The sequence below is a fragment of the Molossus molossus genome, unplaced genomic scaffold, assembly GCF_014108415.1.
Source record: "Molossus molossus isolate mMolMol1 unplaced genomic scaffold, mMolMol1.p scaffold_m16_p_6, whole genome shotgun sequence".
NCBI lineage: Eukaryota > Metazoa > Chordata > Mammalia > Chiroptera > Molossidae > Molossus > Molossus molossus.
This window is the reverse complement of record NW_023425399.1, coordinates 59,489,114-59,516,305: the sequence shown is the minus strand read 5'-3', so window position 1 is coordinate 59,516,305 and position 27,192 is coordinate 59,489,114. Positions and strand designations below refer to the sequence as shown.

Below are 27,192 nucleotides of genomic sequence, written 5' to 3'. Positions count from 1 at the left end.
AAACATGGACAAGATATCTGACTTTTCTTCCATTTTATTATTCCTAAATATAAACAATATATAACTGCTCTCAACACATTCTTATTAGAACACCCCCTAGTGACACAGTTAGCACTCAAATTAGTCTATATAGGACTGCAAAATTGCTGAGCATTTCTCTTACCTCTGTTTCTGTACAATGTGAATATCCCAATTTACCTGTAATAAAAACACAAAAAATTACTTTCAAAGGATTTTAGCTTTTTTATCATTGATAAAAATATTTGAGCTATTCTGACCATGCTTCATTATATTTATGAAACTCTATGCAAATAAAAGGTACTAGAATGATCAAATATTCTAGAAGTTCCTGCTTAGAGATTTAAGTTTACATAGGCCCATAAAAAAATAATAAAGAAAAAGATGGGAAAGATATGCTTAATTGCCATAAGATCTGAAACACACACACATATTTAATATGCATATATACAAATTAATGAAAATAAAACAAAAATACATCTAAAGTCTTGCTTTCTTTATAAAATACCTTAAAATACTTTTAAAAGGTAACTTTTAAAACACTTTGAAATGTCTTTAGAAACCAAAATGCCTTTTAAAGTACTTTTTAAAAATATGTCTTATTTATTTTTTAGAAAGAGAGGAAAGGAGAGAGAGAGAGAAACATCAATGTGAGAGAGATACATTGATCGGCTGCCTCCTGCACAGACCCTGCTGGGGATCAAGCCCTCCTGTGCCCTGAACAGGAATTGAACCAGGACCTCTCAGTCCATGGGATGAAATGATGCTCAATCTACTGAGCCACACCAGCGGGGCCCTTTTAAAGTACTTTGAAAGACTCTTGGACTTTTCCTCAAATATATGTTTTCATTTTATTTTTTCCTCACCTATGCCCTCTTCCACCTCCTCCCACCTCCTCTACCTCCAAACCCCCCTATAACATCCACAATGTTGTCCATGTCCATGAGTTCGCTTTTTTTCTTTTTTGCTCAACCCCCCATGCCAAGAACTGTCTATCTGCTCTCTCTGAGTCTGTCTCTATTTTACTTGGTAGTTCAGTTTGTTCATTAAATTCCACATATGAGTGAACTCATATGGTACTTATCTTTCTCCTACTGGCTTATTTCACTTAGCATAAACCAGTTAAAGGTACATTGATCACTTCAATGAAAGTAGATATGTTTCAAACTCATATTTTCCTTAATGTATCATGGTTGTTTTTCTTTAATATAGTATTAAGTAAAACTATATAATTAATCTAGTAATTCTTCTGATAACTTAAAGAATACCAAGATTGAACAATATCTGGATGCTCCAACATTAATATTTTCTCTTCATCACTGAGACATTATACCAAAGAACATATACAATTATATATTTTGGGTGACTAAAACATACTTTTTAAATAAAAAAGTTATTTTAAATGAAAATTATTCATTAAATAGTTTTAATAAAAGACTAGCTAACACATTTATATTAGGTACTAAAATTTTTTAATTTCCTGTCTACACTTCTCAAATGTCATTGTCTTAAGTTCAAGTATACATTTAGCCCTACCTCTTTCTCTCTACCAACAGTAGCCTTCCTCTTACCTCTTTCCTCTCCCCAGCCTACTGCCCACACACCTAGTCCACAGTGGTTGTTCTATCAGCCTGTGGTTTTTTAAATGCTTAACTAGAATTCATATACCTTAGAGTCTACAATGATGCCATCAAAAAATCATAAAGAATGTTTTATATGCCTTCCAATACGTAAAATGAAAAATAAAATTGAAACCCACAATTTCCGATGAGGTAATGACTCTAATATGAAAAACTGGCTGAAATTGAGACCACAAAAAAAAGGAACCTTAGGTTCTGTGAATTTAAAATATGTAAGTGATAATTAAAGATTACATGAACAATCCTGGTTTGTTTGGCTCAACAGTCAGAGCAAAGGATCACAGGTTCAATTCCAGGTCAAGGGCACGTACCTAGGTTGCAGGTTTGATCCTCAGCCCTAGTCAGGGTCCTACAGGAAGCAGCCAATTGATGTGTCTCTCTCACATCAATAATTCCCTCGCTCTCTACCTCCCTTCCTTCCATTCTATCTAAAAATCAATAGGAAAATATCCCTGAGCAATGATTAACAACATCAACAAAAAAGATTACATGGAGAGTGAATGAATGGAAGCTACACAGACTGTCTCCCAGGACCAAACTGGAATTACAACTAAAACACAGACAAATCGACAGGAAAAAGCAACAGAAAAACAGCTTGCGAGGATCATATAACCAGAGACACTGACTCGATCCTGGTAGGATTGGGGAGGTGTGAGAGGGGGGCTAGAAGCCCACGGACAGCAGTGGCCTTAGCTGTGAACAGCACCCTCGGGTTAAACTCCCAAGCAGTTCCACAGCACAGAGCCGGGACACATGCTAAAATAGCCACAGGCACTAATCATGGGCTCCGGCAGAGGGAAGGTGGACTGGACTGGAACTATGTGGGGAAACTCGGGATTTGAAAGGGGCTCAGAGCTTTTGCTGAGTTGCAGGCACGCAGGACGGTGGCCATCTTGCTCGTTCCAAGGGTTCTGGGGAGAGGCAGCGACCCCTCCCTCAGAGATTCAACCCCCCCCCCCCCAGGGCCACTGAAATGCTAATTGAGGCTCGCTAACAATCAGCATCTGCCCCACCCTCAGGAAATCCCCATACGCTGAGCACCTGAGGGAGTTTTTCAATGAACTGACAACCCAAAACTCTTCAAGTACTCGACTGCTAGCCTCCAGGCAAAAAGCTAGAGGATAACTGTACCATTCCTGGGCTAGTAACTCTAACCAGGAAAGTAAGACTTGAAAGTGGTGTTAAACGTGGGTCCTCCCTCGCTCTTCCAAACCCAGAACAGGGAGCCACACAAACAGCAGAACACCAACACTCACAGGGAAAACTTAGTAGGCTCCAAAGCCCACTGTGATAGCCAAAATGGTGAAACACAGAAACAAAAGCCAAATGAAAGAACAAGAGACCTCTACCGTAGATGAGATAAATATGGAGCACTTAGGCAACTTAACAGAGCTAGAATTCAGAGCCATGCTCTTCAGGAAGCTCAACAGCATGAGTAAGGACATAGAGATGCTGAAAATCAACCAACTGGAACTCAAAAACCACCAAGAAGAAATTAAGAATGACATATCAGCCCTGGCCAGTTTGGCTCAGCGGTTGGAGCTTCAGCCTGTGGTACAGAGAGACCCGGGTTCGGTTCCCGCTAAGGACACGTACCTCGGTTGCAGTTTGTCCCCGGCCCTGGTTGGTCGTGCGGGTGGCAGCCACTCGATGTGTCCCTTCACATCGATGTTTCTCTCTCTCTCTCTTCCTCTCTCTCCCTCCAGCTCTATCTGAACAAAAAATGTCCTCGGGTGAGGATTAAAAAAAAAAAAAAGCTGTGGTACATATACACAATGGGGTACTAGGCAGCTGTAAGAAAGATCTCTTATTCTTTGAGATAACATGGAGGGACCTGGAAAGTATTATCCTAAGTGAAACAAGCCAAGCAGAAAAAGACAAATACCACATGATCTCACTTATTTATGGAATATAATGAACATAACAGTCTGAGGAATAGGGTAGACCCAGAAACATGAAGTAAGGTACAAACTGACAATCCCCAGAAGAAGGGGTGGAGGGGGGAGGGAAGAGATAAACCACAGAACTTATATGCATGTATGCATAACCAATGGACATGGACAACAAAGCTGGGGATAGGGCGGGGGGGATGGGGAGGAGGGTGTCAATGGGGTGTAAAAGGAGAAACATCTGTAACAAAAATAAAAATAAAAAATAAAAAGATTTTAAAAAAGATTACATGAACATATAGATAAAATGAGTTGTTTAATATATATGGGTTTAATGTACTGGAGTTTGATAAATATATAACCATATACATTTATTGTTATATAAAATTATATGTTATAAAGTATATGTACCATAATATATATATATATATATATTATCTTTTTATTTACATGGCTCTTTGCTCAAAACATTAGTGATTTTGGTAGATCAATTATACTTGACTCCTAGAGAAATAGTATTGAATTTAACTTAGGAAAGTACTGTGGACAGAAATAGTTCAAAGAAGGGCACAACATTTCTTGAACATTTCCTGTACAAGAGGAAGAAGGAAGGGAGGGAAAATGTGGTACTCGATGTACATCTTCAGTATGATACATTTATTCTTAAGGTAAAGAGAATTACAAAGAAATTTAGAGTTTTGTGTAGTAGGTTTGTTGCTGGTAGTGGTGTTGGTGAAAAATTCTGAAACTATTTTGTATTTATTGTAGCTTTGAGCAAATAAGTACATACAGAGATATTGTTGGAAATCATCAACGGAGAGAGAAGGAATATACAAACCAAATGTGGAAAGAGAAGAAGAGCTCTGCAGTGGTGAACTACAATTACAGGTATTATACAACTTAAGAAAAAAAATACATTTCCTAGTTCTGCCCTCCAAAAGAGGGAGAAGCAACAACAGCCTGTTATGAATGGGCATTCCCTGTCAAAGGGACCAGAACTCCTTAGGAAACTGGCTGACTGCAAAGAAATTATCAAATAAGCTGGAACATCTTTCTGCAACAGAAAGTAATGAAGTACTCAAAGAATGACAGTGTGTGGGAGACTGTTTGCATGGCATCCATTTTGCAAAAATCTGCTCTGCCATCTCCTGCCCCAAGGCAGGATATCTCTGCATCTCTGCATACAATGTTTCTGCGTTCCTTTAAGTAACCATTCACTCAGCCAGTTATGCTCTGTTTGTATTTTGTTCCACCTGTGATATTTATATGATATTTACTTGAAATTGCTTCGGGGTGGTCACCACAGACATCGCTTGGCAACAAATGTTCTTGTTTTTCTGCTTCTTGCCACATATATACTGTGGATCTCCCCAGAATAAACGAAACTTGATCAGAGCCCTGTCTTGTCTCCATTTCTCGTGTCTCTTGTCCCTCCTCATCCTCACTCCCCCTCTAGAGTCCTCGTTGCTCGACCTGCGGGACGGGTCAACAGAGTGATGTCAAAAGAGTATGAGTCCTATAAATAAGATTTATTTCAATGACCTCTATTATAAAACTGAAAATGCTCTCCTATAAGAGGACCAAAAATTTATGTGAGAACATACAATAGCTTTTGTTTCAATTCGAACTGTTGACTAGGTCATTCAAATATGGGAAGTTAGTTAAATATGAAGTGCTTGACCACCTACACTACTCTGTCACCCAAATCCCTGCCCAGTCTCTGAACCAGTAATCAGAAAATCCCAATTACAAGATAGCAGAGTTTAAAGAAACCTTGGAAATGATCTTGCCCAATCCATTCATTTTATAGATGAGTCAAATGACTTGCACAAAATGACAGAGTGAAGAGTAGACTCCAAGGCTCCTAACCCCTATCTGTGTCGTTGTACTTGTTATTCCTATTCCTGCAGTCCCTCTTCAAGGGGTTATGGTACGGGATTGCAGGGGTACTGTCCCAGCTACCTACCATTTATAACATGGGAAAATACATTCATTATTTAACAGTTAGAAACTGCTAGTATAGTACCAAGAAATTTTCATTTGAAAACTTTTAAGTCTTCAAAACTTGGCCACTTTTCTTTATAGAATCAGACCTGAAAAATCCCTCTAAACTCTAGAATCCCATGGCTTCACTTTCTACAATTCCAGTAACCTAAACTGATGGTAGGCGTAATCAAGATTTCAAATTATTAAATGCAGTAAATTCATTCTTTCAAAAAAATAGCTTTATTAATTGTATTAATTTTTATTAGGTTGAGTTTAATTAGAAGGCTAGATTATGTAATGACATACAATAAAAGGAAATATATGAAATTATATTTAAACATTAAGTTTCAAAATATTTCAACATTATCAAAATACTTATACACTAGGTAGAGGGATAATTTACATAGTATGGCAAAACTTCAGTGTTTCTCAAAAGGAATGAGCATTTTAATGTATAATAATTAAAGTTGTGTTTTAGACCCTTCTTTTTAATTCATTCTGAAAAATCTGATGTGCTCTTTTTTTTTTTTTTTTTTTTAATGTTCACCCAAGGACATTTTTCCATTTTTTGTTCAGATACAGTAGGAGGGAGAGAGAAGAGAGAGAGAAACATCAACATGAAAGGGACATATCGAGTGGTTGCCACTCTCATGACCAAGACAGGGCCGGAGACAAACTGCAACCGAGGTATGTGCCCTTAGCAAGAACCGAACTAGGGTCTCTCTGGACCACAGGCCGACGCTCTAACCACTGAGCAAAACCAGCCAGGACTCTGATATGCTCTTAAGATTTACTAGACAAGTTCCAGGAAACAGAAAAACCAATGTCTTCCTATAAACTGCCATAGAATGGCTTTAAGAAACAAACTAGTCCTAGTATAAAATGTCTGTCATAAAAAATTCATCAACTAAGACAACAGCGTCATCTTCAGCACACATTTTAAATCTCCAATGCTGATAATCAGATAATTCCATTCAGCAAGCCTGCTCAATAAATTAGCAGGAAGACTATTTCAGTGAACACACCCTCACAGGGCCACTCGTAGCCTTGGCTGTTCAGGATCAGACCTTACACAGCACTCTCTCTGAAAACAGCTTCACCTCAGTGCAATCACAAATTCTGATGAACCACTCAACTATCTGGTGGAAATTAAAGCAGTTTCAGAAAAATTCAAAGATGTTCATGTAGATGAATATCTTTAAATTCATATAGCTAGCAGTCTTTACAGTAGAAACTTTAGCATATTCTTTGGAGTAGAAACTTTAGCATATGACCGAATTATCACAGTCATGTTATCATATGATTCATATTAGCAGAATAGGCAAAAGCAAACTATGCCTACCAAAAAGACAAAGAATCCCTGAAATTTTTAGGATGAATAATAGCTCTCAGAATTATTCTCCAAATTTTTCCTATGTAACCAAACTCTGGACCATGTTTAGGTCCATCTGATCATGTGAAACTATGTTCTTTTTCACATTCAAACTGAGATACAGCAAAAAAATATATCCTGCCTTTCTGACAGCTTCCCTCCACCCCCTTCCATTCATTCAATAAATATTTGCTGAACATCTACTAACCACTATTGGTAAGTACAGATGATACAGTGATAAACAAGTCTGTCATAGTCCTTGTCCCACTGGGTTTACGTTTTAGTAAACACAGACCAAAAAAAAGTCAATCAAATAAAACAATTATAGCTGGTAATAAATGCAATTAAGGACAGAAAAGAGAGAGAAAGAAAATAACAAAAAGGACCCAATTTAGGGTAGTTAGGCAAGACTCCTTGAGAAGATGATACTTAAATAGAGACCTTAAAGTTGGGTAGCAGCTAACTGCAGGGCTGGGGGAAGAACCTATTCCAGAAACAGGGAGCAAGTGGGAAGGCCCTAAAAGCATTTGTAAGTGGGCAGCAGGAACAGATCACACAGGCTGTCCTCAGAACCTGACTCACCTTCCTTGAGATCATCTGATCCTCATCTGCCTGCCCTAAGGCAGGCTCTAGGACCTTCAGCCTCAAGTCACCTTTGCGAAATTATCAGGTTTATCCCAATTCTAAAATGTGGGCTTCTGGTTTGTTTTTTGTTTTTGTTTTTTAATTGATTGATTGATTTTAGAGGTGGGGGGGAGTGTGAGAGGGAGAAAGAGAGAGAGAGAGAGACATGGATTTGTTGTTCCACTTATTTATGCATTCATTGATTGACACTTGTATGTGCCCTGACCAGAGATAGAACCCACAATCTTGGTGTATGGAGACACCGTTCTAATCAACTGAGCTACCTGGCCAGGATTGGCTTCTGCTTTATTTTTGAGGTGTAGTCTGCACTTTGCATCCTAGATCCTATAACTCAACCCTTATCTGTAACTACTGAGTATATTTACTGTCAGCAGTAAAAGATTTAGAACTCTTTTAAAACAAAGGATGTATGTGTGTAGATGTGCGAGCAAGTGTGGCAAGAGGGGGAGGGCATCAGTGTGCAAGTGGATAAATGCATGAGTAGGCACCAGCATATGAGTGAGCAAGAGTGGGTATGGGCACCAGTGTATAAACAAGTGTGTGTGAGCAGGAAGCAGATCCGGGAAGTGAGAGCATAAAAAAGGAAAGGAAGCAAGTAAGCCTTGGCACATCAGTACCACTCACCTTCCGTAGGGACTAGAGTCTAGCCCTTGGACCTAATATCAATGACTAAAACCAACTACCAGGCCTTCCCAGCACAGACCATTTACTGGCTCTTATCTTACAGCTATTGTCTGCCCTTTCTGGCTATGCTCAACAGATGAGCAAGCTCTGCAACTGGATTTCTTGGGGAAGGCTGACTGCTTTACAGAACTAGCACCCCTGATATCTGTCCCTCCATAAAGTTATGTCTCACCAACATCACTGCCACCCCCCGCCCATAAATCTAGGAGTAAGTTTGGTCCAGATCCCAACTAAACTAACCTATTCCATGTACTAGAGTAACCATGTTATAACTGACCTGGTTCTAAAATAGAAGTGTTTTTTATTAGCGTTATTTTTCTCTTTCTATTCAGCAACCTTAATTAACTGAACTTTCTATCATCTCATAGAACAAATATCATTAAATGTCAAGTATTTTCCACTGAAGAATAATTACTTCAGTTTCAGTATAAATTTTTTTTTTTTTTTTTTTTTTTTTTAATCCTCACCCGAGGACATTTTTCCATTTTTTTTTGTTCAGGTAGAGTGGGAGGGAGAGAGAGGAACAGAGACAGAGAGAGAAACATCGATGTGAAAGGAACACATCAAGTGGCTGCCACCCGCACAACCGACCAGGGCCAGGGACAAACTGCAACCGAGGTACATGCCCTTAGCGGGAACCGAACCCGGGTCTCTCAGGACCGCAGGCCGACGCTCTAACCGCTGAGCCAAACCGGCCAGGGCTCAGTATAACTTTTTTCAACAAAACTCAAATAAATCTTTATCTTATGTACTTGGGCAACACTCAAAGCTTGTGCAACAAACAGGTTTCCTCTCTTGTGACAATTTTAATTGGATTGGTAATGGTTGTCTAGAATGCTACCTTCAGAAAAGTTCTGATGGCAATTATGAGGTGGGAGGTGTCCATTCTGTGCCACAGGAACATAAGGGAGTCACAGTGCTAAGGCCACATTTCTGACAGTCTTGTGCTAGAGGACAGTATGATGGAAGTTGTGGTTCTTTCTGTAAACAGTGTATATTTAGATTAAAATTTTCCCATGTGATATTAATTGTGCTTAAATATCATGAAACCTCAAAAATACACTGAGATTACAGCACTATATCACTTTTCTCAAGAACAAGAACTTGAAGGGGTACCTCCCCAAGCCAAATCATAAAAAGTAAGTGCCAAACCCAAATGTTCTCATATTCCTTGTCAATTGAAGAAATCTAGTTTTCATGAATTTCATACACACCGTGTATTCTTAAACTCTCCTCTGCCACTGTGGCACCTGATCATGTATGAGACCATCCTACCAAAAAGAACCCTGCCAGAGAGGTATCTCAGGTACTTTTTTCCCCAAAGTTGAGCTCCTTTAGGTATAGCACCCTTTTAGATATAGCACCATAATTGCCATCTACGTATATCCACTTGTCCAAATATGTTACTTACCCTCTATCAAGATTGCATATATGTGATTTAAATGATAAAAACTACATAGGGATATATTTTTAGCTGTTTAACCACATATATAAGGTGTATTTACATATATACTTAAACAAATACCTTCTCTCTGTAACTAATTTCATAAGTTATATATTTTTATTATACCTATGAGTATAATAACCTCAGGCAAGCCATGTAATCTTACAGTTCTCAAATGAAACTGGTTCCAAAAAATTATATTTACAGTTTTTTTTTAATCCTCACCTGAGGACATTTTTCCATTTTTTGTTCAGATAGAATGGGAGGGAGGGAGAGAGAGAGAGAAACATCGACGTGAAAGGGACACATCGAGTGGTCGCACGACCCAACCAGGGCCGGGGACAAACTGCAACCAAGGTACATGCCCCTAGCTGGAATCGAACCGGGATCTCTCTGGACCACAGGCGGACGCTCTAACCGCTGAGCCAAACCAGCCAGGACAATATTTACATTATTTTTATTATTAATGTTAAGTAAGCCTCTGTTTATTCCCCAAAGGATTCAAAGAGGCAAAATTAAATTTCAAGCATATATAATATTTATACAAAAATCATTTAAAACTATAAATGTGGCCAAACACTAAACTTCCCTCAACATTCTGCTAGACTCTCCACAGACCATTATAATCTATGCTTAAACCTAAGGTAAATGAGATCTAATGATAGTATGAAGGTTAATGTTTTCAGCCTCAAGAATCATTTTGTAGTCCTGGCCGGTTTGGCTCAGCGGTTAGAGCGTTGGCCTGCGGTCCGGAGAGACCCGGGTTCGGTTCCCGCTAAGGGCACGTGCCTTGGTTGCAGTTTGTCCCCGACCCTGGTTGGGTCGTGTGGGTGGCAACCACTCGATGTGTCGCTCTCACGTCGATGTTTCTCTCTCTCCCTCTCCCTCTCCCTCTATCTGAACAAAATATCGAAAAATGTCCTCGGGTGAGGATAAAAAAAAAGAATCATTTTGTAGACTTCCAAACATATATCTATTTAAGACTGTTTTAGAAGTTCTTTATCAATCTTAAATCAAAGTATCTTCAAATATTCATCCTTTCACAAAGGGAAGAAATGGCTCAGTGAAAAACTATGTGTGCAACATGTATGAGTTGACAAAATGCTCTTGCATAAATTTATTTATTTGATTCTTATAACAATTTTGTAAGAACGACTGGATATATATTATTTCCACTTTACAGATAAAGAAATAGGGAGTCAGAGAGTTTACATGGCTTGCCTGAGGTTATATAACTAAGTGATAATAAGAGTCAAAGCCAAGAATCAAAACCATTTCTTATGTTCTTTCCATGTTACCTACCATGTGATGTTAAACAGTTGATTTGCAACCTTCTAGAAGAGCAAAGGAACTTGGTAGGAATCAACATGACTCTATAGGAAAAATATTTTTTCCAGGTCAATTTAATTTCCAACAATTATAAGTCATCATTTTCCCACCCTATTCTGCCTCTCCTGCATTCCTTACTATCCATGCACAAGGGCGGAAAATCTAAGAGCCTTCGAAGATTCCTTCCTCTTTCTCACATCAAAAACTAAAGAGCCATGTTCTCTGTTCTATTTCCTAAATCATTTTCCATCTAACTTTTCATCCCCATTCTTACTGCCCTCATTCAGACATCCATCATGTCCTGTCTGAATTCCCATAACACTCCTAACTGGTATGGCAACTTAAAGACTACTGAGATTTAATGATAGTATGAGATCCTAAGATGTCTTTGCCCTCAGTTTTACCCAGTTCAATCCATATTCTACAAAGCTCCCACTAATCTTTCCAAAAAGAGTAATCTGCTTACATAATTTTCCTGCTATAATCCTTACATGGCTCTCCGCTGCCTCTACAGACTATAAATACAAACTCAGTGGTATGGCACAAACAAGTCCTTCATAAAGTGATCCTAACCAACACACCTCAACAGCCTGTCTCATTCTCCACCACTCCCACACACATCCTATGTTCCAGGCGCAGAGGATGCCCACTGCAGAGAAGACAAACAGGTTTAACTTCATGTGCCAACTCCAAATAATTTCTAGTGGCTGCCTGAAGCACCCTGTTAAGAACTCTGAAGCTGCTTGTAAATTTAGCAGCAAAAATGCAATGACTGATTAAGCAGTGTCTGCTTTTGGTATGGAAAAGTGGGTGCTGTTGCCACACTCCATGCATTACTATTCTTGGACTAATTCTTCCACATTTCTAAACCTCTGTACTTGCTATTGCTTCTGCCTAACATGTCCTTCTCTCCTTTTATCCTACTGCTCACCCTTCAAGACCTCCAGAAAATAGATCTTCTCTGTGAAACCTGCCTAACATCACACAAAGCAGAGTAAGTCACTCCCTCCCTTAGGCTCACATAGTTTTCTGTCATGTCTCTATTATTTTGAAATTATTGTACTGTACTCTAAGTATTAGTTTATGCACCAGTGACCTTCTTGAAGGTCACTTTATTCCTCTTTGTATCTTCAACATCTAGTACAGTACACTTAGAACACACTCATATACAAGTGAAATCAACAAAAGAAATTGTACGATGGAATTCTTCTAAAATGGTATTTTCGCTAAAATCCAGGAATACAAGGACAAGGTGACTGTTCGTGGCATTCTACCACCACTCATATATCCATCCATCCATCCATCCATCCACCCATCCTTCCTTCCTTTTTTTTTAATCCTCACCCAAGGACATTTTTGCATTTATCTTCAGATAGAGAGGGAGGAAGAGAGAGAAACATCGACGTGAGAAAGACACATTAACTAGATGCCACCCACACAATCCCAACCTGGGCTGAGGATAAACTGCAACCAACGTACATGCCCTTAGCGGAACCCAACCTGGAACTCTCTGGTCCGTGGGCCAACGCTCTAACCGCTGAGCCAAACTGGCCAGGGCTATCCATCCTTTTTTTAATCCTCACCTGAGGACATGTTTTTAATGATTTTAGAGAGAGAGGAAAGGGGAAAAAGAGAGAAACAACAATGGGTTGCCTGCCATGCATGCCCCAACTGGGGATCAAACCGGCAGCCTAGGTATGTGCCCTGACTGTGGATTGAACCTACAACCTAGGTATGTGCCATGACTGGCTCAAACCCACAACCTAAGTATATGCTTTGACTGGGAATCAAACCCGCAATCTTTTGGTGCACAGGATGATGCTCCAGCCAACTGAGCAACCCAGCCAGGGCTCTCTATATATCTTTATATTCCAGAAATACAAGATAGTAAAGGAGAATATACTAGATAGGAACTTGACTTCCAATTAGATTGGGCAGGGGAGAAATACAAGAGAAAAAGATAACAGACCCAATTTTTGTAAAAATGTATCAGCACAGTAGCATGTTATTTGAAATAGCTAAAAACTTCAAACAATTCATATGCCCATTAACAGAATTTATTTTGATATTTTCATATAATCAAATACCATATAGTGAACTAATGCTACATGTAACAAGTAATGTATCTCACAAACATAATGCTGAACTACAGAAACCACCAAAAACAAATAATTTAAGATTCCATATATAGAAAGTTCACAAATAAGTAAGCCCAATCTATTGTGATAAAAACTAAGATTACGTACAAGGCTTCTGGGATACTTATAATAATCTTTTGTTTTTGTTTTTGTTTTTATCCTCACCCGAGGACATTTTTCCATTTTTTGTTCAGATACAATGGCAGGGAGAGAGAGGAAGAGAGAGAGAGAAAAACATCAAGGTGAAAGGGACACATTGAGTGGCTGCCACCCACATGACCAACCAGGGCCGAGGACAAACTGCAACCGAGGTACGTGCCCTTAGCGGAAACCGAACCTGGGTCTCTCTGGACCACAGCCAGTGCTCTAACCGCTGAGTCAAACCGGCCAGGGCTTCTTTTGTTCTCAATCAAGTTGGTGCTTACATGACTATGTCACTAATGATTCACTTTTCTGTATGTATACTGAACTTAAAAAAAAAAAGAAAGAAAACTGTGGGAAAGCCCACGAAAATAATTTTTGATAAAGAAATGTCAAACAAATTAGATTTTTAGACAGAAAAAAAGTTGCCAATGATTTGTCTTCCAATATATATACAAATACACCAAAACGTCTTTCAGAGATTCTGACCAATGCTTCATTATAGCCTATAGTCACTAAAACAAAAATATCTACTGAACTCTCCTGCAACTAGATGAAATGTGCTTAAATTGTGCAAAAATTTGTTGTGACATTTCCTTAATATATTTTCTTTGCATGAGCATTATGCAAGCAGCAGAACAAAAGAGGGTGCCATGGACTGTCTCTACTTGATATATTAAAGAATCAATAGACTGCCAGTTAAATATTGATCTGAAAACAGCAAAGGCTGGACCAGGTAAGTGCAACAAATTCAATTGCAGAAAAAAACAAATATTGTCTCGTCTTGACCCTGTCATACTTCCACTCAAAAGTAACTTTACAGAGACAGGGAAAATATTACCACCTTTCCCCATTAATTTGCATGGTTTTATATACATCAGTGTTTTCCTGGTCCCTAAAGTAATCATGATCCCATGTAACAGTCTGAAACACTTAGCCCAGACCAAAAGTCTGATACTTGGTTTTCATCTTTTGTTTGTTTAGTCAAAACATTTTATGAGCATATCACAAGTAGTATATTTTATCCACATGTTACACCTCAGAATAGTAATGAAAATTCATGTTTACAAAATGGGCAACTATTTCAAATGTAGTTGGTTGCCAACATTCCGAATGTTTCAGGGACACCTGTAGCCCAGAGTATCTATAACTACTTGCAGGAGGGAGGCCAATAATCACAAGACTGTCCAAAACCAGTTCTTGAACATCCCATCCATCTAACTTGGTCAACCCACACTACATTGTAGGCCACATTTCAATGATCCCCCCTCAGCTCCAGTATATCCAAGTCGATATCCCAATATAGGCTCCTTTGGCTTCAATTACCAGGTATCTCTCCCTTTTGATAAACAACTTGTACATACCGCTCTCTCAGAACCTCCCTATTCAACTTGGCTCTATGGTATTCAATAAGTAACTGTTGAAAGAATGAATGAACGTACAAATAGTAGCAGGCATGCCAGCAAAGCAAGATACCAGAAAGAGATACTTCTCAAATCTAACAAAATTTGAACACCAGAGAACCACCTGAAATCACGCTAAATGGAAGTCCTACAACTACGGAAATAAAGCAGCAGCCACATCCAGACTGGTAGGAGGGGCAGAGGCGGATGGGCTGGTCCCACACCCACGTGTGGTGGATAAAAATCAGGAGGACACCTCGGCTGGGAAGGTCCTCCCTGAGGACTGAGGGGTCCCCGTCCCACACCAGATGCCCCGCTCAGGGTTCCAGTGCCAGAAAGGGAAGTCCCCTTAACTTCTGGCTGGAAAAACCAGTGGGAACTGAGGCTCAGGGAGGCTGAGGCGGCTGGAGCCCCAGCCACCTCCTTAAAGGGCCCGTGCACAGACTTATTGGACTCACTCCCTCTAAGCTTAGAGGGGAAGCAGCTCGAGGGGCACCAGAGACATACAGGGAAGAACTGAGCAGTTTGGCATTGGAGCAAGGGCCAGAGAGGGGGCTTTCTCCTTGACAGACGTGCTGTCAGCGGCCTTTGTTCCTTTGGTGAGCCCTTCCCTGGGGCAGCAGACAGCTGCCATATCTGGGACTCCAGCAACCTCGTTCACACTGGTAGCCCCGCCCTGATGATTCCCTGAGGCCCCGCCCCACCCAACTTTCAGGCCCACCCAAGCTGTTACCAGTTGATTACCCATAGGATTGGCCTGTCTTGGATCCTGCTTCAGGTTTTCCTAAATTCTTTCAAACAAGCAGCATCTGGTCTCAGCTAGCCCCGTACCTCTCGTTAAGTAATACAGAGAAACAAACACAGGGAGGCAGCCAAAATGAGGAGACAAAGAAACAGGTCCCAAATGAAAGAACAGAACAAAACCCCAAGAAAAGAACTAAGCGAAATGGAGATAAGCAACCTAACAGATGCTGAGTTCAAAATACTGCTTATAAGGATGCTCAATGGACTTAGTGAGGGCCTCAAGAGCATAAAAAAGGACCAGTCAGAAATGATGGATGCACAAGCAGAAATGAAGGAGGCATTAACTGAAATAAAGAATAATTTACACAGATTCAATAGGAGAGTACGAAACTCCAAGAAGCAAACCATTGATTTGGAATATAAGGAAGCAAAAAACGCCCAATCAAAACAGCAAAAAGAAAAAAGAACCCCCCAAAAAAATCAGGATAGTGTAAGGAGCCTCTGGGACAACTTCAAGCGTGCCAACATTTGCATCTTGGGGGTGCCAGAAGGAGAAGAGAAAGAACAAGAAATTGAAAACCTGTTTGAAACAATAATGGCAGAAAACTTCCCTAACTTGGTGAAGGAAACAGACATACAAGTCCAGGAAGCATAGAGTCCCAAACAAGATGAATCCCAAGAGGCCCACACCAAGACACATCATCATCAAAATGCAAAAGGTTCAAGACAAAGAGAGAATCTTAAAAGCAGCAAGAGAAAAGCAGTTAATTACCTACAAGGGAGTTCCCATTAGGCTGTCAGCTGATTTCTCAAAAGAAACTTTGCAGGCCAGAAGGGAGTGGCAAGAAATATTCAGAGTGATGAAAACCAAGAACCTACAACCAAAATTACTCTATCCTGCAAAGCTGTCATTTAGAATCGATGGACATATAAAAACTTTCCCAGACAAGAAAAAGTTAAAGGAGTTCATCACCACCAAACCGTTATTATATGAAATGATGAAGGGTCTTTTGGAAGAAAAAATTATATGAACAAACAAAATGGCAATGAATACATATCTATCAACAATGGAATGTACAAACAAAATGAACAGGCAGAACAGAAACATTCTATAGGTACAGAGAACAATTTGTTTGTTGCCAGATGGGAGAGGGGTTGGGGGAATGGGTGAAAAAGGTGAAGGGATTAAGAAGTACAAATTCATTGCTAGAGTGACAAACCTCAAAGGGAAAGGGGTTGGGGGTTGGGAAGAAATAAACCAAAGAACTTATATGCATAACCAATGGACACAGACAATAGTGTGGGAAAAGGCGGAAGGGGGGCGGGGGTGGAGAGGAGGGGATCAATGGGGGAAAAATGAGAAACATCTGTAATACATTCAACAATAAAGATTTAAAAAATGAAAGAAAAAATTTGAACACCAAAATTAACTAAACCTTTTAACATTTCAAATCTTCTATATTTAAAACAAAACAACCACAGTAGCAACAAGCATGCCCAGTGCTGAGCTCCTTGGAAATATATCTGATCCTAGCACTGGGGCAGAAAATATACCTTGCCCTGGCCGGTTTGGCTCAGCGGTTAGAGCGTCAGCCTGCGGTCCAGAGAGACCCAGGTTCGGTTCCCGCTAAGGGCACGTACCTCGGTTGCAGCTTGTCCCCAGCCCTGGATGGTTGTGCGGGTGGCAGCCACTCAATGTGTCCCTTTCAGGTCGATGTTTCTCTCTCTCTCTCTCTCTCTCTTCCTCTCTCCCCCCACTCTATCTGAACAAAAAATGGAAAAATGTCCTCGGGTGAGGATAAAAAAAAAACAAAACTTTGAGGCATCTTGTAGTGCCAGAAAGCAAGGATGTGGTGCTCAAAAACACAAACAGATGGCTGCATGTCAAAGGGACACAGGAGCCAACTTGAAGATGCTTTCAATGGCCATATCTAGAACAATTTGAGCAACAAAATAAATAATATGGTAATAGAAAACAACTGAAGTATAAAATACACGAGTCCAGACTGATATAAATAAATGACTAAATAAGGAAATGGGGAAGAAGAATTCCAAATAATATTAAGTAGATATTCACCCCTCCAAGAGGAGGCCCCTCTTTGAATGTAGGCTGGACTTAGTGACTCCTTTTCCAGTAATAAATTATAGAAAGGTAAAAACAGTAATTCTTTAGTGGAGAAACTGGGCATACACAGTTCATATCATCAGTGGTGTTATATGGACATTATCCGATGTGATTAGAAGAGCCCTTCCCCTCTCTGGCATTTCTTCACTCAAATGCCTAACTCCAGTCTGGTCAGGAAAACATAAGGACAGTCTACAAAACCTCTGACCCAGTTACTCCTCAAGACTGCCAAGGTCATGGTAAACAAGGGCAGTCTGAGAAACTGCCACAGACCAGAAGAGACTAAGGAGACATAATGATTAAATGCAATATGGTATCCTGGATGGGATTCTGGAACAGAAAAAGAACATTAATAGAAAAACTAGAAAAATCCAAAAGTCTATAATTTAGTTAATAGTGATGTGCCAAGAATGGCTTCTCAGTTTTGATAAACATATAATGTAAGATGTTAACATTAGGGGAACTGGGTGAGAGGTACAAAGGAATTCTCTGTGTATCTTTGCAATTTTTCTATAAATCTAAAATTATCTCAAAATAAAAGTTTACCAAAAACACCTCATTACACTTGGCAACAGGCAATATTTTCCTCATATTTTTAAACAAATATCTGGGAGAAAATAGTTTCCTTTTTTCTATTTGGCCAACAGGAAGCAAATAAATATAATAAGGCTCTAATGACACTATTATAAAAGTGGGATGGAAACTGTTGACATTTTACAGAACCTATGATGCAGGAAAGGGATTCTAACCTTACAAATAAAACAGGGAGAGCGCCCTGGCCGGTTTGCTCAGTGGTTAGAGCATCGCCCCATGGACCAAAAAGTCCTGGATTCTATTCCAGCTAAGGGCACGTGCCTAGACTGCAGTTTGTCCCTGGCCCAGGTTGGGGTAGTGCAGGTGGCAACAGGTCGATGTGTGTCTCTCACATCAATGTTTCTCTTTCTCTCTCTCTCTCTCTCTCTCTTTCCCTCCCTCCCTCTCTCCCTCCTGCTCTATCTGGAGATAAATGTAAAAATATCCTCGGGTCAGGATTGAAAAAAAAAAAAAAATAGGGAGAGTGAGATTCATCATCTCTTATCAACATAGTCCTGGTAGATCAATGAATTTTTTTTCTTCTAAAGTAGTCAAAACTCTTAGTGAGATTATTGGTTTCCCAACAGAGTTCCAACTTATTTAAGTACCAATAACTGTATATGACTAAATTCTTTCCTCTTGTTTTCCTTTGCAGAAGGCAGAAATATAGATACAAAACCACAAATGCATTATTCCAAAATTTCTCCCAAAAATGTCTGTGGCCACTCTCATACAACCCAAGTGGAAGTATGTTGGAGAGTAAATTGGAGTTGAAAGTGACAGTAATCTGAACTGATTATGACTAAAGTTTCTTAATTTTGCAAATGACCATCTGAACATATTGTTAAAGCCCCTCCCAGGGGCCTAGAAGGGGCTCGTGTAAATGAGTGGGCTTAAAGTTGAAGATGCATTAGCTTCATGGTAAATTTACCACTGTGTTTATGTTTTACTTTCTTTAATGACTAGAACTATTTATGTTTACATCAACTATGGAAATGAACACTGCCTGCACATAGTAGGAACTCAATGCATGTTTTTAAAGCTGAATTAACCCCACATATTTGGACATATTATTTAAATGGAATAATCCTTACCTATTTTATAGTAATCGAAAAGGCATTTAACCAACCCCTAATACTGTCTTTCACCCCCAACCTCTACCCTAAACACATACACATATACGTCAAATGTTCCTTTCATTTAATGATCAGGATGCAAACACTCAAGAAATATACCAAATGAGAACCAAAAAAAGTACTATTTTTAAACATGTGTTCACTATTTTAACCTTCTCCACAAACATTCTCTCTTTCAAATCAAATAGCATATTATTCCAAAACCATTTCCCCCACCAAATTAGCATGAACCTGAGAAGCTTGTCTGATCATATCCTCTCTTTAAATCAAAAAACAAAGCTTGAATGTTCCCTATACCAATAAACTCCTACTTTATTACTATGCACATAGACTTCCATTGTTTTCTCTCAGGAAAACCTGTCACCACTCTTAAGATTACTCTAACCACTCTTAAGATTACTCTAAATCAAGAAATGATCATAATTTTTAAAATCTTCTTTATACATTTAAAGCTAAAGGTACACCAAAGATTTTGAAACCAAAATCTGAAAAAACTTATTTTTGTCAGATAGGTATGTAAGGCCTAAGAGACTGCTGAGACCATGCAATGATTCTAAGCTCTAATACTACTGTTATTAATAATTCTTTGTGGCCCTGGCCAGTTTGGCTCAGCGGTTAGAGCATCGACCTGCGGTCCAGAGAAACCCAAGTTCAGTTCCTGCTAAGGGCATGTACCTCAGTTGTAGTTTGTCCCGGCCCTGGTTGGGTTGTGTGGGTGACAGCCACTCGATGTGTCCCTTTCACATCAATGTTTCTCTCTCTCTCTCTCTCTCCCTCCCTCCCTCCCTCCCTCCCTCCTATTCTATCTGAACAAAAAATGGAAAAATGTCCTCGGGTGAGGATTAAAAAAATAAAATAATAATAATTCTTTGTGGTATGCCAGAAAAAAAGGCATTCTAATCTTGTGAAGATCTGGAATACAACCTAAATTAATTTAATGACTACTTTCTAAAGAATGTGTATACCAAAATGCATTCTAAATGCCAGTACACTGGTTACAAACAGTAAGCTGAATGTCTTTAACTCATTACTAATGGTGTAAAAGTAAAAACTTCACTTTTGTGAAAACCTGTATAAACTTTTACCAAACAATAAGGTCATATTATGACTAAGAGTACATAAACATTGGGGAAATAAGTATTTTAATCAAGCCATCTAAGAAGAATCATAAGCTGTCTTGATTCTAAGCAACGTTATCTTCTTGTTATTACAGAACTACTTCATGGCCACATTAGTACATGGCTCTAATTTGTATTTGAATGCTAAATAAAATTACTCCTTCATTATTTTCTTCCAGTATTGGTCTCATTTCCATGCCTCCCACACCTTTCATCATTTTTCTACTTTTCTTATAATGTATTTCTAATTTCTTAATTCAAACTTAATGTGAATGTTCTAGGTTATCAATAATGTTAAAAGTAAACAACAACTGTCCAGCTGGTATGGCTCAGTTAGTAGAGCACCCTCCTATACACCAGGAGGTTGCCAGTTAGATTCCTGGTCAGACCACATGCAGGGCTGCAGCTCCATCCCCAGTAGTGGGCTCCATCCCCAGGAGGCAGCCAATGGATGTTTGTACCTCTCTCATCCATGTTTCTATCTCTCTCTCTCTGAATCAATTTCTTAAAAAGTAAACAAGAACTTTAAACAAAATCAATTATTACTACATTAAATACCAAAACAAGTCAAGAAACTGTTTGAGGTGCTATTTCTTTCTATAGGACTAAATGGAGTAATACTACTGAGAGGGGTAGGAATCACTACTACTTATTCATTCAACTCAACTGCAGAGAAAGCAGTGGCCAGTTGAAAGATTCACTTGTTTAAGGACTACAGACAGGATCCCTTTCTCCATACTGAACACAATCCTAAGCAGCATCCATCATGCATTTGCTAGACCAGTGGCTCTCAACAGGGGATTATTTTGCCTCCAGGAACATTTGACCATGTCTGGAAATTGTTTTTATTGTCATGTCTAAGGGGAAGAGGTTGATGGGGGAGGGGGTAGAGTTATTGGCACATAGTGGGTAGAGAGAGCCAAGGAATCTTCTAAACATCCATGTAGGCACAGGACAGCCCCCACAACAAAGAATTATTTAGACAAAAATGTCAGTAGTGTCAAGGCTGAGAAACCCTGACCCAGACATTTGTCCCACCAGCTGGTCCAGAGGCACCTAGGTGATGTGAAAGGACCACAGGATTAGGGGGGGATAGGAACTAAAATTTACTAAGTACCTGCTACATACTAAGCCATGTGTTCATCACTTTAGATATATCAACTCACTGAAACCTCTATCCCATGAAGAAAGTGGTATCATTTCACAGATGAGAAGACTGGACTCAAGGTCACTCAGCTAGGAAGGGGAGGAGTCATGATCCAAATCCAAACCAAATCTGTTTCATTTCACAATATTACAAAATCTAGAGGTTAAAAGACCTGGATTTGATTCAAAGAGGTACCAGTATGAATTTGAGCAAGTCACCCAATTTCCCTAAACCTCCATTTAGAAAATAACTAAATAAATAGCGTGTGAAAATATAAATTTTTTTTTTGTTAAGCATCCTACTTTTAATAATCAGTTGATACAGTGATGACAATAGAATTATTCTGTAGAAAAAATGAGCACATACAAACACTAACTTAGAATTTGGTCCTGCATAAAACAAGAAAAATAGTTGTGGCCCTAATGTAGAAGGGACAAGGGGAATATAGGGGAAGCACTCATGAAGCCTCCGAAAAAACCTGCCAAACTTATGTTGCATAAAGATACTGGCTATCAGTCATAATAGCACAATCAGGAAATTTCCACATACTCGATGACTAGAGGTATAATACAGTGTATGTTGAAGTCACATTGTAACCACACTCTACATTAAAAGCATTATCTTTACTTTTCTGGGGTCTTTCCTTCACCCTCATACTTTTGTAACAAGAGTGGTTAAGCAGCATTCCACTGAAGGCTATGAGAAGGGCACAAGCACTTCCTACGGTAAGTCCATGACTGAAGTGAAGGAACTAACTGAGCTGCTGCTACAGACAAGCCATGTCACCAGAAAGTCTTTCATAATGTTTGCGTCCACAGTAAGCACTAACTTTGGATCTACAAATCAGATCCACGCACAAAACTAGAAAAACAAAGTGAAAGTTTGATAGCTTCATATAATCACATCAAAATTCAAATTAAAATTCTGTAGAAGTCCATTGGTTTTGACACTGATAATGCTTTCCAAGAAAATTCAATGTTCAAAGACAAAAAAATACAAAAATCACACAGGGGAAAAATATAACTAAAGATCATTTATTTGTTTTTCACTAAGACTTTATCTTAGGACATAATTAAACTGTATTACCACCCCCCACCCAAACTTGAAGGGTTAGTACAGTGAATGTTATAAAGTAGATATGAACAGTTTTTAAACGATTGGATCCAACATTAACTTGACAAAGAAAAACTTCCTTCTAAATCATAATAATGTTTAAGTAAAAAAAAAAAAAGAGAGAGGAAAAAAAGGGGGTGATGGAAGTTCAGATCGAACAAGAGCCTCACATTTCATCTAACACATTCAATCCTGGCTAGAATGTACCAAAATGGAAACAGGATTACTATAATACAAAACTTCTACTACAGATCGATGTACACACCTGTGTTCCAAGCCCACCCCCAACCCCCAGTGCTTCCAACACAACTATTTCCCAGCCTGTTGGGCCTGCCGACAAAGGAGCACGTAGATCTTCTGTTTAATCCAATCTTTGTTATAAGGCTGATATGTCTGGGTATCAGCTCAGTAAACAAGACAGCTGAGGTCTGCCAGATCATCAATAAAATCAAACAATTGGCTGATATCATATGTAATAGAGGGACTGTTGGGATTCATTCTCTTCAGATGTTCTTCATACATTTTACAAACGCCTTCCATGCATTCATTCACTGATTCATAGTCAGCATAAGTTCTGCCTTCTGGCCTCTTGGTAGGCTGTACCAGTAAAATGGTGTGGGACATCGCGCCAAACTCTTTTGCTGCAGCCGCCGCCAACACCACCACCAAACACGAGCTTAGCCTCAATATAAATGCTTTTGATTGCCAACAACATATAATCATCTTACAATGAAAAAGAAACTGGTTCTTAGAATGGTGCCACAATTGCCGTTTTTCCTTAAAAACAGAAATTATATAAGTGTGCACAGTCCCAAATTAAACAGCATTTTAAGAATCAGGATTAGCCCTGGCCGGTCTGGCTCAGCAGTTAGAGCGTCAGCCCGCGGACCAGAGAGGCCCAGGTTCAGTTCCCACTAAGGGCATGTACCTTGGTTGCTATTTGTCTCCGGACCCAGTTGGGGTCGTGTGGGTGGCAACCAGTTGATGTGTCTCTCTCACAATGATGTTTCTCTCTCTCTCTCCCTTCCTTCTTCTCTCCCTCCCACTCTATCTAAAGATCAATGCAAAAAAAAAAAAAAATCCTCCAAAGAGGATAAAAAAAACAACGTAGGAGGAAGTAAACTAATACAAACAATATTTTTGTATGAACTTCTTTTTTTTTATCCTCACCTGAGGACATTTTTCCATTTTTTGTTCAGGTAGAGTGGGGGTGGGGGGAGAGAGGAACAGAGAGAGTGAGAGAAACACCGATGTGAAAGAAACACATCGAGTGGCTGCCACTCGCACAACCGATCAGGGCCGGGGACAAACTGCAACCGAGGTACGCGCCCTTAGCGGGAAGGGACCCGGGTCTCTCTGGACCGCAGGCCGACGCTCTAACCGCTGAGCCAAACCGGCCAGGGCTGTATGAACTTCTTAAAGATAAAATCAATCAACTCCAAATGCTCAAAACTATAGCACCTTTGATTGGGCTCTTTCCATAACTGATAACAAAATAGACGTCATGAGCCAAACTAACTAGGAAGGGGATGGATTACAAGTCTATTACTGTTACTGTAGGAAATTATTATTCTCTCTATACAGTATACTACACTGAGGTCAACATGCTATATCATTCATATTAATGATGTAAAAAAAAAATTTCACTTCAACATAAGGTTTTGATTAAAAAACAAATGAAACAACAACAGAAAAACCACCAGAATCCAACAGTCTTTGACCACTAAACTACTAGTAAGTCTGCAAACATAACTTAAACTACATTCTGCAGGATTAAATTGAAGAGGCAATGTAAAATGGGTTTGTTCCTTCAGAAAAATCACCATTACCAATGTTACATCTAAAAGCAGGTTATGCCCTGGCCGGTTTGGCTCAGCGGTTAGAGCATCAGCCTGCGGTCCGGAGAGACCCGGGTTCGGTTCCCGCTAAGGGCATGTACCTCGATTGCAGTTTGTCCCCGGCCCTGGTTGGTCGTGCGGGTGGCAGCCACTCGATGTGTCCCTTTCACATCGATGTTTCCCTCTCTCTCTCTTCCCCTCTCTCCCTCCCACTCTGTCTGTACAAAAAATGGAAAAATGTCCTCGGATGAGGATTAAAAAATAAATAAATAAAAGCAGGTTGCACACAATCATTTTCCCCTTGAAACACTAAATCTCAAGGCACTGCTTGCTTTTTTTTATAAATGTACCTTTTCATATCATGCAATACATTGTAAATAAATTATAATTACAAGTATTCCCCACCAATATAATGTTCAAGATTAAAAGCCATAAATACATCAAATAAACTAAAAAGTGTTTGAAATATTTTCAAAAGAATCAGAAAGGCTACCTTTAAATAGATAAAAAATTATAAAACTTTTTAACCTGACACTAAAAATAAATAAATGAATAAGTGTTGTGGTGGAATTGAAAGAACTGACAACATAATCTTGAATCTTCTTTATTCAATCAATTTAGACAAGGATTTTAATTAAATGTTACTTTATTGACTAGTCCTGAATTACATCTTTCACCTTAAACATTTTGACACTTCCATCAACTTTCTATAAGTGAGGGTGGATTATTTTTCTCTGTTTTTAAGAGCTGCCTCTCAAAAGAGTGAATTAGATAAAAATGGATAAAACTATTATCAACCTCCTCTTCATCACCAATAAACATGTGAGGAAGCCCTAGCTATGTGTTGATGTGTAGGTGATAATCTGGAAAAATTTACATTAGACAATGACCCAAAGTAAAATCCATTTAATCTATTTATCTGATATGCTGTCTACTTTTCACTGTACAGGCCTATTTTTTCACAACAAATTTTAATATACAAATAAACAGTAGTTAATGTATAACTTTCAGGTACTATAAAAATCGTTAGTCTCTTCTTTAATATCTCCCAAAATAACAGAATTTTCCTCAGGGCTCAGATTTCTTTACATTCCCAAACCGAAAGAATATTGTTGCCAATTTTTTTAAAAAACTATTTATTAGATGCCTCCTCATTTCGAAAGGTGTAATTTTCCTGACACCGGAATTAACTATCCTTGACAAGATCTCACGTGAACCTTTTCCAGGACCTACCACATCACAAACACAAACACGGGTAAATAGCCAGGGCATATTAAGTATGCGTACATAGCTTATCAAAGGGACCCAACCCACACCATTTCCCAAACAGTCGCGGGCGGCTGTCCTATGACAGTCTGTACAATCACCAGCACCCTCCGCAGGTCCGCGGCCCGCAGGGGGAGGCCCAGGCCCGCCCAGACCCACTCGGTCGCCCTCCTCACAGCCCCTTTGTGTCGCTGCCCGCCCCCACCCCATTTTCTGACCTACGGGGCCCAGCTCAGCGACGGAGCAAGTACCGCTCTCCTCCGTGAGCCCCAGGCCCTGGTCTCCCGAGAGAGGTGAGGGGAAGGGGGAGTCTGGGGCGGAAGGGCCTGGGTGAAAATGGGCCGCGGCGAGGGTCCTCCCGCGGGAGACGGGGGATCGGGCGCGGAAGGGCAGGGTCCGGAGACTCCGAGGGGAAAAGGGGACCGTGGCAGGGATCCACCGGAGGACGTGGGTGGGGGACCTCACCCGGAGCGGGAGGCGGCTCTCCCGCGCCGCCGGCATCGGGCGCCAGGGTGACTTCGCCGTCCCTCCAGACGCGGATCTGAGCGGCCGAGCGCACTCGGCGGCAGGGCTGGCGGCGGTCGGCGTCCGCAGCGCGCAGGGAGCCGCAGCACTGGTAGCAGACGGCCCAAGCCTGCTCCTCGTTGATGGGCTGGTTGTAAAGCTGCAGTATCTCCTCCAGGCTCAGCGCGTCCTGCGAGCCCCCAACTGCACCCGCGGCTTCCCCGGGCTCCGGCGGCTCTTCGCCGCCCGCCGCCTCCGTTCGCAGCTCCCCGCCACCCGCCGGGCCCGCCGGCTGAGCCATCCCGGGGTCGACACTGCGCTGGGCCGCCGCGCCGCCGCGCCGTAGGTCGGCGTCTGTTCAGCTCCAGAGCATCGCCTTGGCGCGCCACCGCCACCGCCTCCTCATCCCCGGAACGGCCCCGCCCAACCCGGCCGCGCGCGCCGCCGCGAGGGACCAGGCGGGGACAGGGCGAAGGCCTGGGTAACCGTGGGTGGGCCGAGGGCAGCGAGGACGCCGCGGCCGTCCGGACCAGGCCGCCGCCGCCGCCACCGCCAGCCCGAGCCGACGCGTGGGCGTCCGCCGGCCCCGCCCCGCTCCGCTCCGCCCTGCGCCTGCTCGGAGGTCGCGGAGCCTCGGCCAGCGGTCCGCACAGCCGGGATCCCAGCCGACGCTGCGTCGCGGCACTGACCGCCTCCATCCCAATACCCCCCCTCCCCCAGCAAAACCGGAAGGTTATTGACACCGAGTTCCCCATGTAACTGGTTGCCTACAGTGTAATGAGGAACTCGAACCCAGCCGGGAGAGAATTCCTAAAAAAAAATAAAGGTCTATTGAATCGCTCGGGCTACCCCGGCCGCCCCTGGGCCTCCCGCTGGGCTCCCATCCTGAGCGTCTCCCTCGATACTTGAGACCAGTTCTCCTGACCAGCCAACTTGGTA

General features: G+C 40.8%; 1 protein-coding gene and 1 pseudogene across 1 annotated transcript in view; both read right to left on the bottom strand.

The window, feature by feature from the left end:
* SPIRE1 (spire type actin nucleation factor 1) overlaps window positions 1-26,554 on the bottom strand; it is a 322,380-nt gene extending 295,826 nt beyond the window's left edge. Inside the window, exons 1-2 of the mRNA XM_036244294.1 lie at window positions 26,215-26,554; window positions 164-198 (exon numbers count right to left, since the gene is read on the bottom strand). Of these exons, the coding sequence (XP_036100187.1) occupies window positions 164-198; window positions 26,215-26,554 (375 nt within the window). The remainder of the gene's footprint in view (window positions 1-163; window positions 199-26,214) is intronic.
* LOC118618209 lies at window positions 22,912-23,384 on the bottom strand (annotated as a pseudogene).
* Window positions 26,555-27,192: the final 638 nt, after the last annotated feature.